Genomic DNA, 13,788 nt, shown 5'->3' on the forward strand with positions numbered 1-13,788 from the left:
TAATTCTATTTTTAGCTTTTTAAGGAATTTCCATACTGTTTTCTATAGTGACTGCACCAATTTACATTCCCACCAAGAGTGTACAAGGGTTCCCTTTTCTCCACATCCAGTCCAACATTTGTTATTCATAGACTTTTTGATGATAGCCATTCTGACAGGTGTGAGGTGACACCTCATTGTTGTTTTAAGATGTTTTATTTAACTTTCTTTTGCTATCATATACAGCTATTCTTGACACAATGAAAAAGACAAAAAAGGTCAGTTGAAGTAAAATTAATATAATTTCACATTATTTTATTAAGCTATTCTAGCTTAGTATAAAGAATAACTTGTCATTCTTTGGTAAACTTTGACTTGGGTATCTAAGTTTCTTGGGTTAGCAACTAATCTGATGATATTTCTTAAATCCTTTCTGTTCTTCTCTTTATCTTAATTCAGTTTTCTATTGAGTTAGGAGATTGAATGCATTATCCCTAAATCCTTTTACCTGGAATAGTCTATGATTGATCAGTCATTTAAAATAGCATTTTATTGTCATAGCCATGTTTTAGATCTAAAGACTCTTGGAAACATGTTATTATGATACTGAAATAAGGCACAGAGTAAAGATACTGGTGGATTTCAGTAGGGTCTTGCCTCCATTTATCATCTGATACTATTTTTCTCATTGGTACAGGGCAGCCACACGATTCCAATTGATCTCTATGGGAAACCGTACAAAGGAGACCGAGTTCATTCTTGTAGGGTTATCGGATGATCCCAAACTGCAGATTCCCCTCTTCATCATGTTTTGTCTCGTCTACCTCATCACTCTGGTTGGGAACCTGGGGATGATCCAGTTGATTCTGCTGGACTCTCGTCTCCACACTCCCATGTACTTTTTCCTCAGTCACCTCTCTCTGATGGACTTTGGTTACTCCTCAGCCGTCACTCCCAAGGTGATGGCAGGATTCCTCACAGGAGACAAAAGCATCTCCTATGATGCTTGTGTCACTCAGTTCTTCTTCTTTGTAGCTTTTATCACTGCAGAAAGTTTCCTCTTGGCCTCCATGGCTTATGATCGCTATGCAGCAGTGTGCCAAGCCCTGCATTATAGCACCACCATGACGACTAATGTGTGTGCACGTCTGGTCATAGGCCCCTACATCTGTGGTTTCCTGAATGCCTCCATCCACACCGGGAACATTTTCAGGCTCTCCTTCTGTAGGTCCAATGTGGTTGATCACTTTTTCTGTGATGCTCCATCTCTCCTGGCTGTGTCATGCTCAGACAACTACATCAGTGAGATGGTTATTTTTTTTGTGGTGGGTTCCAATGCCCTCTTTGCTGTCCTGGTCATCTTGATCTCCTATCTGTTTATATTTATCACCATTCTGAGGATGCGCTCATCTGAAGGCCGCCAGAAGGCCTTTTCCACCTGTGTTTCCCACCTCACTGCCGTCTCCATCTTCTACGGGACAGTCACCTTCATGTACTTACTGCCCAGCTCCAGCCATTCCATGGACACAGACAAGGTGGCATCTGTGTTCTATGCAGTGGTCATCCCCATGCTGAATCCACTGGTCTACAGCCTGAGGAACAAAGAGGTCAAGAGTGCCTTTAAGAAGGCAGTGGGGAAGGCAAAGTCTTCTATGGGATTCATATTTTAATTATATTAAATCTACAAGAAGGCAGGTTTATCCACCTCAGATCTATCTGGGGAAAATATTTCCCTGTCTAGCTCACATATTTCTAATTTTCATAGCAGTTTCCCAGCCATTGACTAAGTCTACAAAGCAAAATCTAAACACAACATGACAGCTAGGAATAGTAGGTTAAGAAGAATCACCCATAAACATGGGACTCTTATTTTTTAAATTCATCTTAATAAACATGTTCACCCACACTCCCACATGAACATGTGCATTCACATGTGTGTATTAGCATACACACACACACACACACACACACACACACATATCCATCATTCAGGAGAAACTCATGAAACCAACAAACCTACAGAAGGGGAAGTTAGTTAAGACATATATGAGATAGGTCTCTTGTTATAGTAGAATTAAAAATAATTATTTTAGTGTCTGGAAACATATGTATATATAGTTGGTTTTAAAAATTATGTTTCACTTGCTCTTTTTCCATAGGAAAAAGCAATAGATTTTATATTTTAAAACAATAGGTTTTATGAAAATATGTCCAAAGTTCCTTGAGTGTAGATTTATTGATTCTTTATTTATTCTTGTTTTTAAAAAATGCATGCCTTTATATGCGCATTTATTTTTCTAGACAAATTTTCATATCTAAAAATAATCTTTATGTAACATTTTAAATAGAGACAACACACAGCAATATGGGGAAAAGGATGATAAAGTTATAGTTAATGAATTAAATATATAAAATAAAAATTTAACATTTAAATTTAAAAATTTAAGCCCCAAGAATTATAATAGTATTCATATCTTATCTGCATACAAATGCTATGAATTCATTAATGTCCAAAAGCACTAACATTTTGATTCTCACTATGTTAAAATGTTTGAATCTAAATATATGTCCATTCTTTTCCTCAGATTTGCAAAGTTTGGGGCCATTATTTCTTCAAAATTCTTTCTGCCCCTTTCTTTCTGTGTTTTTGGGACTCCCATTATGTTAGTACTTTTGGAGTATCCTGCTGTTCTCAGACATTTTAGTTTTCTTCATTCTTTTTTATTTCTGTTCCTCAGGCTGGATATTCTCAACTGATCTATCTTAAGGTTCATTTATTTTTTTCTTCTGCAAGCTTAAATCTGCTACTGACCCACTTTAGTGAATTTTAGATTTTATTTATTTTATTCACTTAAGTCCTGGGATAAGACTGTTAAAGTTCTGCTAGTAAGCAGGATCCCTGAAAAGGGGCCCATCTCTGAGACCAGGATGGAGCTTCTGTGTAGGATGAAGGCTGTATCAGAACAGCAGAAAAGATGCTGTCCTGTTCAAAACCATGCTGACAAACACTGAGTGGTAAGTAAACAGCCTACTGCTAGGAGAGGGCCAAGACTATGGAGACCCTTTCTAAGGTTCAAGTGTAAAGGAAAGATTTAAAACTGAGGGAAGGGGAGCAGAGATTGAGAAATATCTTGCTGTAAACCAGCTTCCATCCTAAAACATGGTCATGCCAGAAGTATATGAAGCCTCTTCATATGTGGTTCACTCACAGTAACTATAGAAACAAGATCCAAATCTAGTTTGACTTGTAACTAGATTGACTCAGCCGTCCACAGTAATGTTCTAGCTGAACAACAGCAACAAAATTGGAGGCCTATTTTGAGGCATAAAAATCTGTTTACCACAAGCGTTATTGTTTTACATACAACATTGACTTTCAGAAACTATTACAAGGAATACAAAGAGATACTACATTGCTGAGAGACAAAACAATCAACAGAATCAAATACGATATGACAGAGACATTGAAACTATCAGAGAAAGGATACAAAATAAATCTGATTAATATGTTAAAGATTTTAGTGGAAAAGTTGGAAAACATGAGAGTCAGACTGGTGGTTTTAACAAAGGAATGAACACTTATAAGAAACAAGTGGAAATACTAGAACTGAAAAACAAAACAGCAGAGGAAGAATGTTTTCAATTTCAGTTTTCATTTCCTTCCCCTTTCCCCACAGCATTATGGGGATATAATTTACATATAAAATTGTGTGAGTTTAAGGTGTACAATGTGATGATTTGATACATACGTATATTCTGAAATATTTAGTACAACAACGTTAGTTTAGTTTGTTTTTCAACTCACATCATTACCATTTTGTTGTTATGTTGAGAATGTTAAAACTCTCCTGTCATAGCAACTTTCAAGTATACATCACAATATTGTTCACTGCAGTCACCATCCTGTACACTACCTCTTTGGAATTTATTCATCTTATAATTGAAAGTTCTTATCCTTTGACCAACATCTCCCCATTTCCCTCACCACTCAGATCCTGGCAACCACCATTCTACTCTATTTCCATGAATTCAGTGTTTTTAGATTCCACATCTAAGTGAGACCATGCAGCATTTGTCTTTCTCTGTCTGATTTATTTCACTTAGCTTAAGGCCTTCCAGGTCCATTCATATTGTCAGAAATAGCAGGATTTCCTTATTTATTATGACTGAATAATATTTCATTGAATGCATATATATGTTTGCCACTCAACCAGCATCCAGGCTCCCTGGGACTGATCACTGGGTCTGGGCTATGTAGGATTAGGCTGGGCCACAACCAGGAACTTCTGGAGGAAACTGGGGCTGAGAGTGTCTATTGAGCCGCAAAACAGAGTTGGATTTTCTGTGTATAAGTTCATACCATCTGAAAATAATGACACATTTACTTCTTTTCTGATTGGATGCATATTATTTATTTTTCTTGTCTAATTGCTCTGGCTGGTGTATCTAGTAGTATGTTGAATAGAAGTGGTGAGAGTGGCACCTCTTGTTTTTAGAGGGAAACCTATCGAACTTTTCACTGTTGGGTATGATGCTAGCTGTTGGCTTGTCATATATGGCCTTTATTATGTTGAAGCATGTTCCTTCTAGATCTGATTTGCTGATCATTTTTAGCATAAAAAGTTGAATATGTCAAATGATTTTTCTGTGTTTATTAAAGATGATTTTTTTTGTCTTTCATTCTACTAATGTGGTGTATCACATTTATTGCTCTACATATGTTGAATTATTTTGCATGCCAGGGCTAAATCCCACTTGATTATGGTTTCCAGTGCTTTTAATGTGCTCTTGAATTTGGCTTGTTAGTATTTTGTTGAGAATATTTGCATCTATGTTCATCAGGGATATTGGCCTGTACTTTTATTTTATTGTCCTTTCCCTACCTGGCTTTTGTATCAGGGTAATGCTGGCCTCATGATATGAGTTTGGGAGTGTTCCCTCCTCTTCAAATTTCTGTTAAAATTTGAGAAGAATTGGTATTAGTTCTTTTAAAAATGTTTTGCAGAATTCACCCATGAAGCCATCTGAGCCTGGGCTTTTCTGTATGGGGAGGCCTTTGATTTTGATTCAATTTCCTCTTTTAGGTCTTTTCAGATTTTCTATTTGTTAATGATTCAGAGTTAGTAAGTTGTATGTTTCTAGGAATTTTATCATTTCTCCTAGGTTCCAATTTGTTGGTGTGTAGCTGTTCATAGTAGTCTCTTAACGATCCTTTGTATTTCTGTGATATCAGGTGTAATGTCTTCCCTTTAACTTACAATTTTACTTGAGTCCTCTATTTTTCTTAGTAAGTCTAGCTGAAGGCTTGTCAATTTTATCTTTTCAAAAAAGCAATTCTTAGTTTTATTGATCTTTTCTATTTTTAAATTCACTATTTCAATTTTTTCTTCTTGTAATGCAGACCTAGTGGTGATGAACTTCTTTAGATTTTGAAAGTCTTGTCTCACCTTTACTTCTAAAGGTCAATCTTTCTGGGTAAAATATTATTGGCTGTCAGTATTTTTCTTGAGTATATTATCCTATTCTCCTGGCTTGCAAAGTTTCTGCTGAGAAAGCCATTGATACAGCTTTAAAGGAATTCCCTTGCATAGATGTCTATGCATTTGAAGTACCAGTTACTTACCCCAAACTTTACCAGCTTTCTTCAGTAAGGAAACATCTTACTCCAATTCCTGCAGGTGAATGCGAGACCATGCTGTGACCCTGGGTCTAGTGGTACACAGCAGCAAATGTGGGGGCGTGTGGTGGCTCTGGGTCTTGGGGATGTGGTGACAGCTCAGCTCTGGCTGCTAGGATCCACAACATCCACAAATGCATGATCCATGATGAGTACTGCAGGAGACCTGCAGAAATTACTCAGTTGTTCGAATCCTCAGCACAACCTCTAGGTCCAATGGCTAGGAACTTGGGCAAGCAGTGGTGGTAGCCGGAAGTATGCTGTGGGAAGCTAGTTGCTTGCCCTACTCTCCTTTTCACAGTAGGTAACTCTTTCTAGCTGGGCAGCTCCCTCTTAGCACCCCAAGCAATGCTGGCTTGGGGGATGGGTTAATGCAGGCAAAATGAAGCTGTTATTCTTTGTAGGCCTCCTTTTGGAAAATATCTATTTACTTCCCTCTGCCCATTTTTAAATCAAGTTATTTGTTTTCTTGCTATTGAGTTGTAGGAGTTTTTAAAATCTATTTTCAAGATTAACCCTTCATCAGATGTTGGCTTTGTAAATATTTTTTACCATTCTGTAGATTATCACTCTGTTGCTTTTCCTTTTGCTATGAAAGAGCTTTTTCATTTGATATAGTCCCACCTAGCTATTTTTGCTTTTGCTGCCTGTGCTTTGGGGATCATATCCAAAAACTCATTGCCCAGATCAGTGTCAAGAAGTTTTTTTTTCTGTTTTCTCCTAGTAGTTTTACAATTTCAGGTCTTACATTTAAGTCTTCAATCCATTTTGAGTTCATTTTTGTATGTGATAAGGATCCAGTTTTATTCTCACGTGTGTGGTTATCAAGTTTTCCCACAATTTTGTTTAAGAGGCTATCCTTTCTTCATTGTGTGTTCTTAGCACCTTTGTTGAATGAAGGTCAGTTGACAATAAATTTGTGAACTTATCTCTAGGCTCTCTATTCTGTTGCATTGAGAGATGTCTGTCTGTCTATATCTATCTATCTATCTATCTATCTTTCTATCTATCTACCTACCTACCTATTTTTGTGGCAATATCACACTATTTTGATTATTACAGCTTTTCAATAGGTTTTAAAATCAGGAAGTGTGATGCCATCAGCTTTATTATTCTTGCTTAACATTGCCTTGGCTATTCAGGGTTCTTGTGATGCTATATGAATTTTAGAATTTTTTTCTATTTCTTTGAAAATTACCATTGGAATTCTGGTGGGAATTATAGTGACTCTGTAGATCACTTTGAGTAGTATGGCCATTTTAACAATTTTTATTCTTCCAATCCACAAACATAGAATATCCTTTTATTTAGTTGTGTGTTATTCAATTATTTTAATTTTTTTAGTTTTATTATTTGTATAGATTTTTAACTTCCTTAAGTCATTTGTTTCTAATTATTTATTCATTTTGATGCTATTATAAATGAGATTGCTTTATTAATTTTATTTTCACATGATTCATTGTTCATGCTTAGAAACACAACTGATTTTTGTATGTTGATTTAGTATTCTGCAACTTTACTGAATTTGTTAATTAGTGCTAAATGTTTTTTGAAGTATAGTGTTTTCTAAACATAAAATCATGTCATATGGAAACAGAGACAGTTTTATTTTTATTTCTTTCTTTCTAAGTTGGATATCTTTTTTTTTTCCCCTTGTCTAATTGCTCTGGCTAGGATTTCTGTTACTATATTGAATAAAGTGATGAGAGTGGGCATTCTTGCCTTGATCCTGATCTTAAAGGAAACTTTCAATTTTTCACTGCTGAGCATGATATAGTTGTGTGTGTGTTATATATAGTCTTTATTATGTTGAAGTACATTAATTTTATACCTAATTTGTTGAAAGTTTTTATCATGAGAAGATGTTGAATTTTGTCAAATTATTTTTTTACATCTATTCAGATGATCATGTGGTTTTTATCCTTCATTCTCTTAGTGTGATATATCACATTAATAGATTTGTTTATGTAGAATTATCTTTGCATCATTGTGTATGATCAAATCCAACAATATATAGAATGATTAATAAGTCATGACCAAGTGGGATTGCAAATTAATTGCAAGTGGGGTTGAGAATTGATAGACTACATTAGGATATTGTGTTTTTTGGTTTGTATATTTTGTTTAATTTTTTAAATTTATTTTAGAGGTAACACTGGTTCATAACATTGTATAAGTTTCATGTATATAATATTATATTACTGCATCCATATACACTACAGCAGGCTTACCATCAAAATTTATTTTCCTTCCATTTACCATATAGTTGATTCACTTTATCAGCTTTGCCCTCCCCCTCCTGCTGCTTCCCCTCTGGTAACCACTATTCTGTTCTCTGTAACTATGTGTTTTGGTTTGGTTTGCTTTGGTTTGTTCACTTGTTTTGTTTGTTTGTTTTTTATGTTCTACATATAAGTGAAATAATATGGTATTACTAAGCTAAAACCATATACTCATCTCAATAAATGCAGAAAAAGCCTTTGACAAAATTCAACAGTTATTCATGATAAAAAAAATCTCAGCAAAGTATTAATAGTGAAACATCCCAAACATGATAAAAGACACCCACGGGACACTTACAGCTAGCTTCACACTTTATGATGAAAGACTGAATGCTTTTTCCCTAAAATTAGAAATAAGCAAGGATGTCTCCTCCAACCACTTCTATGCAACATCATGATAGATGTCCATATAGTAAGGAGATCAAAAGAAATAAAAAACATATCGGTTGGAAAGGAATAAGTAAAATTCTCACAATTCAGAGAAAATATGACTTTCTACTTATAAAATCTCAAAGAAGGTGACAAACTAATGAGTTTAGCAAGTTCTCAAGAAACAAATGTCAATAGACAAAAATACTCATAATTCCATATAATATCAATAAACAATTAGAAATTGAAATTTTTAAATATTTTTATTTTTAAAATTTATTTTATTGTATTTTTTTTGAGTGGGGAGGTCGTTAGGTTTACTTATTTATTTATTTTTAGAGGAGGTACTGGGGATTGAACCCAGGACCTTGCTCATGCTAAGCACACGCTCTACCACTTGAACTATACCCTCCCTTCCAGAAACTGAAATTTTAAAACCGTACCATTTGCAATAGTGACAACAACATGAAGTACTTAGATATAAATCTTACAAGATATGTGCAAGATGTGCTGAAAACTATAAAACATTGATTAAAAACTCAAATATGTTAAATGGAGAAATTTACCATGTTAATGGATTGGAAGACTAAATAACGTTGATATCTGTTTTCCCAAATCTGATCAACAGAAGTTTAATCTAATCACAGAAAGAATTTTTGTACAAATTGTCAAGCTTATTGTAAAATTTACATAGGAAGTCAAACAAACTAGAATAACCAAAATAATTTTGAAGAACAACAAATTTGGAGCACTCACATCCCACTATTCCAAATTCACCATTAAACTACAATAGTCAAGTAGTGTGGTAGTGGACCAAGGATAGTTGTATTAGATTAAACATTACTGGAACCAAATAGAGATTCCAGAAATTTACCAACAATACTGATATGATCAGTTGATACTTGACAATTTTGCAAAGCCAATTTTTAAGAGAAAGTATTTTCAACTGATATAGTTGGAATACTTGTCAAAAACACAAAAAGACAAGTCACGGACTAGAAGAAAGTATTTGCAAATCACATATCAGTCCTTATTAGTAAAGAGCTTGTATTTTGGAATACATAAAGTATTCTCAAATTGCAATAATAGCAAAACAAATACAATAAAAATGGGCAAAAGATTTAAACAGACATTTCACAAAAGAAGATAATAGGACTAGTAAATAGCACATGGAAAAATGCTCAACATCATTAGTCATTAGAGAAATGAAAAATAAAACAAATAGATACACTCCAAACCTATTAGATAACTAATACAAAAAAAAAAAAACTGTAAATACCAAATACTGCCAAGGATGTGAAGCAATCAGCAATCAGAACATTCATACATTGTTGGCAAGAATGTAAAATAGTGCACCATTTTGGAAAACAGGTTGACAGTATCATATGACCCAGAAATCTCATTCCTAACAATTTACCCAAGTGAAATATAAACATATGCTCTCATAAAATTCTGAATGTGAATGTCTACAGAAGCTTCATTTGTATTAGCTAAAAACTGGAAACAATCCAATTTTCTCTCAATTGTAGACTTGATAAACATTCTACACTGGATACACAGAATACCTCTCAGCAGTAAACAGGAACCAATTACAGAACAACTACACAACTCCATAAATTTCAAGTGCATTATGCTAAGGGAAAGAAGCCAGACTCAAAAGACAACCTACTGTATAATTATTTTTTATGACATTCTAAGGAAGCCCAAACTATAAGAACTGCAGACAGATCAGTGGTTGTGAGGAGGTGGAAGGAGGGGTCAATTACAAAAGAGAAGAGGAAATTTGACGGGTTGATAGTACTGATTTATATCATGATGTGGTGGTGGTTATATGGCCACATACATTTGTGTAAACTGTTAGAACTATACATTAAAAAGTGTGGATATAACTATATGTAAATTACATCTTAATTAGAAAATGAAAAAAAAAGTCAAGTAACGCAAATGGGCTGTGCAGTTAACAGGCATTTCAACTCCCCACAGACAGTTTAATTACTTCTTCACTAAATAAATGAGATGAAGAGTCGTGGATGTTCTCATAGTGGGCCTATTCCTCTGACAACTGTGTGTCCCTATAACTTCCTCCTGGCTCCTGTTCATTAGACTTTGAAGTCTTCAGATTACTCCATTTAACATCATCTTAGAGGGACCAGTCTGTGTGCAGAACCCCTTTTGTTCATTTGTTTATTCATCTGACTGCTAATATTTCCTAGGTCACATGCCGATTTTCCTCCAAACAGGATTTGCTTAGAGCCTGCAGCCACAGCCAAGGAAAATACTCCAAGATAAGAATTATACTGATTCAGATAAAATGATAACCACTTTACCAAATTGTTTTATAGATCTTCTTTCAGTTTGCTATTCACAGACAAAATTCTGTGAGGTGTATAGGAGAGGTAATTTTTAAATTTTAGTTTCACAACTAAACTGAGCTTGACAGAGGAAAACGACTCTTCCAAGGGGTCATAAAGAATACATGGGAGATGCAGGACTGGAACCGAGGCTTCCTAGCATCGTGTTGATGATCTTTCCTCCGTATTTTCGTGCCTCAGAGACCTTAAAATCCTCTTACCAGTCCTTGGGAGAGCTTATCCTGTAGGATTTTGATTTTCTGGTACCAGACTCACAACTCATGGTTGCCTCTCCCTTTTTGTCAAGGAGCAAGGTAAGCGTCTATATTTCCCTAGACATTTTTAGCGAGATGTGTAATTCATGTCAAAACAGTAGGAATGCTATGTCTACTACAAGATATTTTCACAAAGTAATGGATGTTTTCAATATTTTTGTCAGTGTGGAACTGGTCACTAAATGCTAAAAATGTGCATTGATGGGGAGTTTTGTGATACTTAAACATCATGTTGCTTTCCTAAAGAGGATGAGAACAAACAACAGCAACAACAAAATAAAATAAAATAAACTCCTCAAATCATAGGACAGATTATGCTCTGGTTTGGTAATATCATTCATATTATCACTAACACACCTAGAAAAGCTAAAAGAGTGGTGGCTAAGGACATAGGCTTTAAAATCTGTCTGACCTGGATGTGAATCTTGAGTATATTTCTTGCTAGATGTGGACTTTTATGAAGTCACCTAACCTCTCAAATCCTTAGTTTCCTTACAAAAAAAAATGTGGATAATAATACTCTGTACCTTATAACATTGCAGGATAAAGATATAGGACAATATAACTTATAAAGTTATTCTTGTCAACTCATAAGTTATTTTTATAAATGCTTATCTTCATAAGCCTAGTGTAAATATTATACTACCTAACTTACAGTCAGGAAGATAAAATGAAATATATACACATACTTATATATATGAAATGCTCTTTAGTAGAGATTATAGACAATAGTATATGCTAAGAAAAGTTATGTTTGTCAAGGGTGAGCAAATACAAACGTCTTTAGTTACTAGGCATGAGAGGTGAAGTTGTGAAGGGGAAGAAGAGTGGTTACCAATTAATGGAAGCTGTGACATCAGCTTCAAGTTCAAACAAACAAACAAAATTACAACATGGAGCGCACCAAAAAAGTAGATCTGAAAGCTAAAGTAAAACCCAGGGGCATAAAATTTCAACCCTAGATTTTTGTGATCCAGCTTATGGGTGACAGTCATGAGAAAAGTTTAAAGCAAAAGAAAATTGTTTCAACCTGAGGTAAAATATGGATCTCAAGGAAGAAATTGAGCACATGGCTGGTACATCCAATGATACAGTCAAAGGAAAGACAGAGTGAGACCCACTGGAGGGATCAGAAGATCAGAATGGACATAGTGTGTGAGGAAAGATGAATCAAGGAGTGAGACTATCACATTTCAAACTAATCCATAACCTAAGGACCTGGATATTGCTTCCCACCTTTACCAAACCAAGGTAGAATCCATCATTTCACCCTAATATTTAGAGCTAATATTCAGCAGGCTTGTACTTACCATTTTTTCACCTGTTATTTTATTAACTCTTACAATTGCCCCTTCATGGAACACCTCTGTCTTTAGAGATGAAAAATAGGAGGCTCAGAAACCTTTGGTTTGGATAGTGTCTCCCAGATAGTAAATGGTAGGGTACTTTCAGAGTACATATTTATCTCTTCCCAGAGCTTGAGTTCTAACACTCAATGCATTACTTTCTCTTCAGAATTGCCTTTGCTGGTTAGCTCACTGCATCTACTTCACATAGATGCCTCTGTTACTCCCTTGTAAGTCCCAAATCTAAGGATATATACTAGTCATCTCACTACTCCTAATAGTTAATATTAAGCTTGCCCCAGTGAACTTAATTTTTAAATGTGAATTGAATTAATTCAATTCAATTCAAATTTTAGTTAACATCACTGGAATTGGGAAGTAGGCTGCCCAGGAACAAAGCTTGATTTTGCCAGTTAGTACTTGTGTAAATTAGAACTAATTGCTCAACCATTTTGAGTCTGTTATCTCATAAAATAAATGAGGGCAATGACTAATTAATCTCATGGCACTGTTGAGAGAATTAAATGAATATATAGAGAGTCAATTCTCATATTCACAGATTTCATATTTGCAAATTTTCATATATCTAAAATTTATTTGTAGTCCTAAAGTAAATATTCACAGTGCTCTTATGATCATTTAGGGATAGGTGAAGAGTGGTGAAAAGTATGCATTGCCTGATGCGTACATTTCCAGCTGAGGTTGAACAAGGCAATTGATCTGCCTTCTTGCTTCAGTTCTCAAACTGTAATTGTGTCTTTTATGCAGTCTATATAGTGTCAGTTTTTCATATTTTTTGCTTTTTGCCAGTGATTTTCCTATTTAAACAGCCCTTGAGTGTAAGTTCTGAAGTGCCATCCAATGTTCCTGAGCTCAGGAAAGCTGTGATATGCCTTAAGGAGAAAATATGTGTTACATTAGCTTCATTCAGGCATGAGTTATAGTGCTGTTGGCCATGAGTTCAATGAATCAACAATATGTATTAAAAAGGGTGTCTTTAAAGAGAAATACTCATAAACAAGATTTTGGATTGATTGGTTGATGACGATGTGACCGGAGGCTTGTAGGAACCTGTTTGTGTATTTTTGCTAGAAAGTAAGCATCAGGAATTCACTGTTTGCTGTGACTTTACAGAACCTAACTACTACAGATAACAGGATTGAATCTGAGATACACAGATCCTGGAATATGAGCTCTATACAGGGGTAAACTATTTCTAGGCTCAGTAGATATGATTTGGAAGATGGAGTCACACCAGATGTGTGACTGTGGACAAGTCATTACCTCTTTCTGCACCTCAGTTTCTCACATACAAAATTAAGTGAGTAATCCAGGAAATCCCTCAATTTCCACTATATATAACACTACAGATAATTTATTTATCAATTTTTTGTTATGTGTGTGCTTTAGGTCTGGAGAACAAATTATCGTTGTAATTGAAATAATCCACAGAGGATTTATACATTCCAATTTTACTGTACCCTCTTTCCACTTAATACTCTGTTCCTT

At 35.0% G+C, this 13,788-nt stretch overlaps 1 protein-coding gene across 1 annotated transcript; it reads left to right on the top strand.

Moving 5' to 3' along the window:
* The first annotated feature begins 701 nt into the window (after positions 1 to 701).
* Positions 702 to 1,649, top strand: LOC105094928 (olfactory receptor 5B12). Its single transcript, XM_010987042.2, has one exon. The coding sequence runs from the start codon at positions 705 to 707 to the stop codon at positions 1,647 to 1,649; it is 945 nt and encodes a 314-aa protein (XP_010985344.1). The 5' UTR covers positions 702 to 704.
* The last annotated feature ends 12,139 nt before the right edge of the window (positions 1,650 to 13,788 follow it).

Source organism: Camelus dromedarius, chromosome 12, assembly GCF_036321535.1.
Source record: "Camelus dromedarius isolate mCamDro1 chromosome 12, mCamDro1.pat, whole genome shotgun sequence".
In the NCBI taxonomy this organism is placed as follows: domain Eukaryota; kingdom Metazoa; phylum Chordata; class Mammalia; order Artiodactyla; family Camelidae; genus Camelus; species Camelus dromedarius.

What these genes read in the sequence shown, in the direction of transcription:
- LOC105094928 (XM_010987042.2), top strand. Translation starts at nt 705, where the DNA reads ATGGGAAACCGTACAAAGGAGACCGAGTTCATTCTTGTAGGGTTATCG.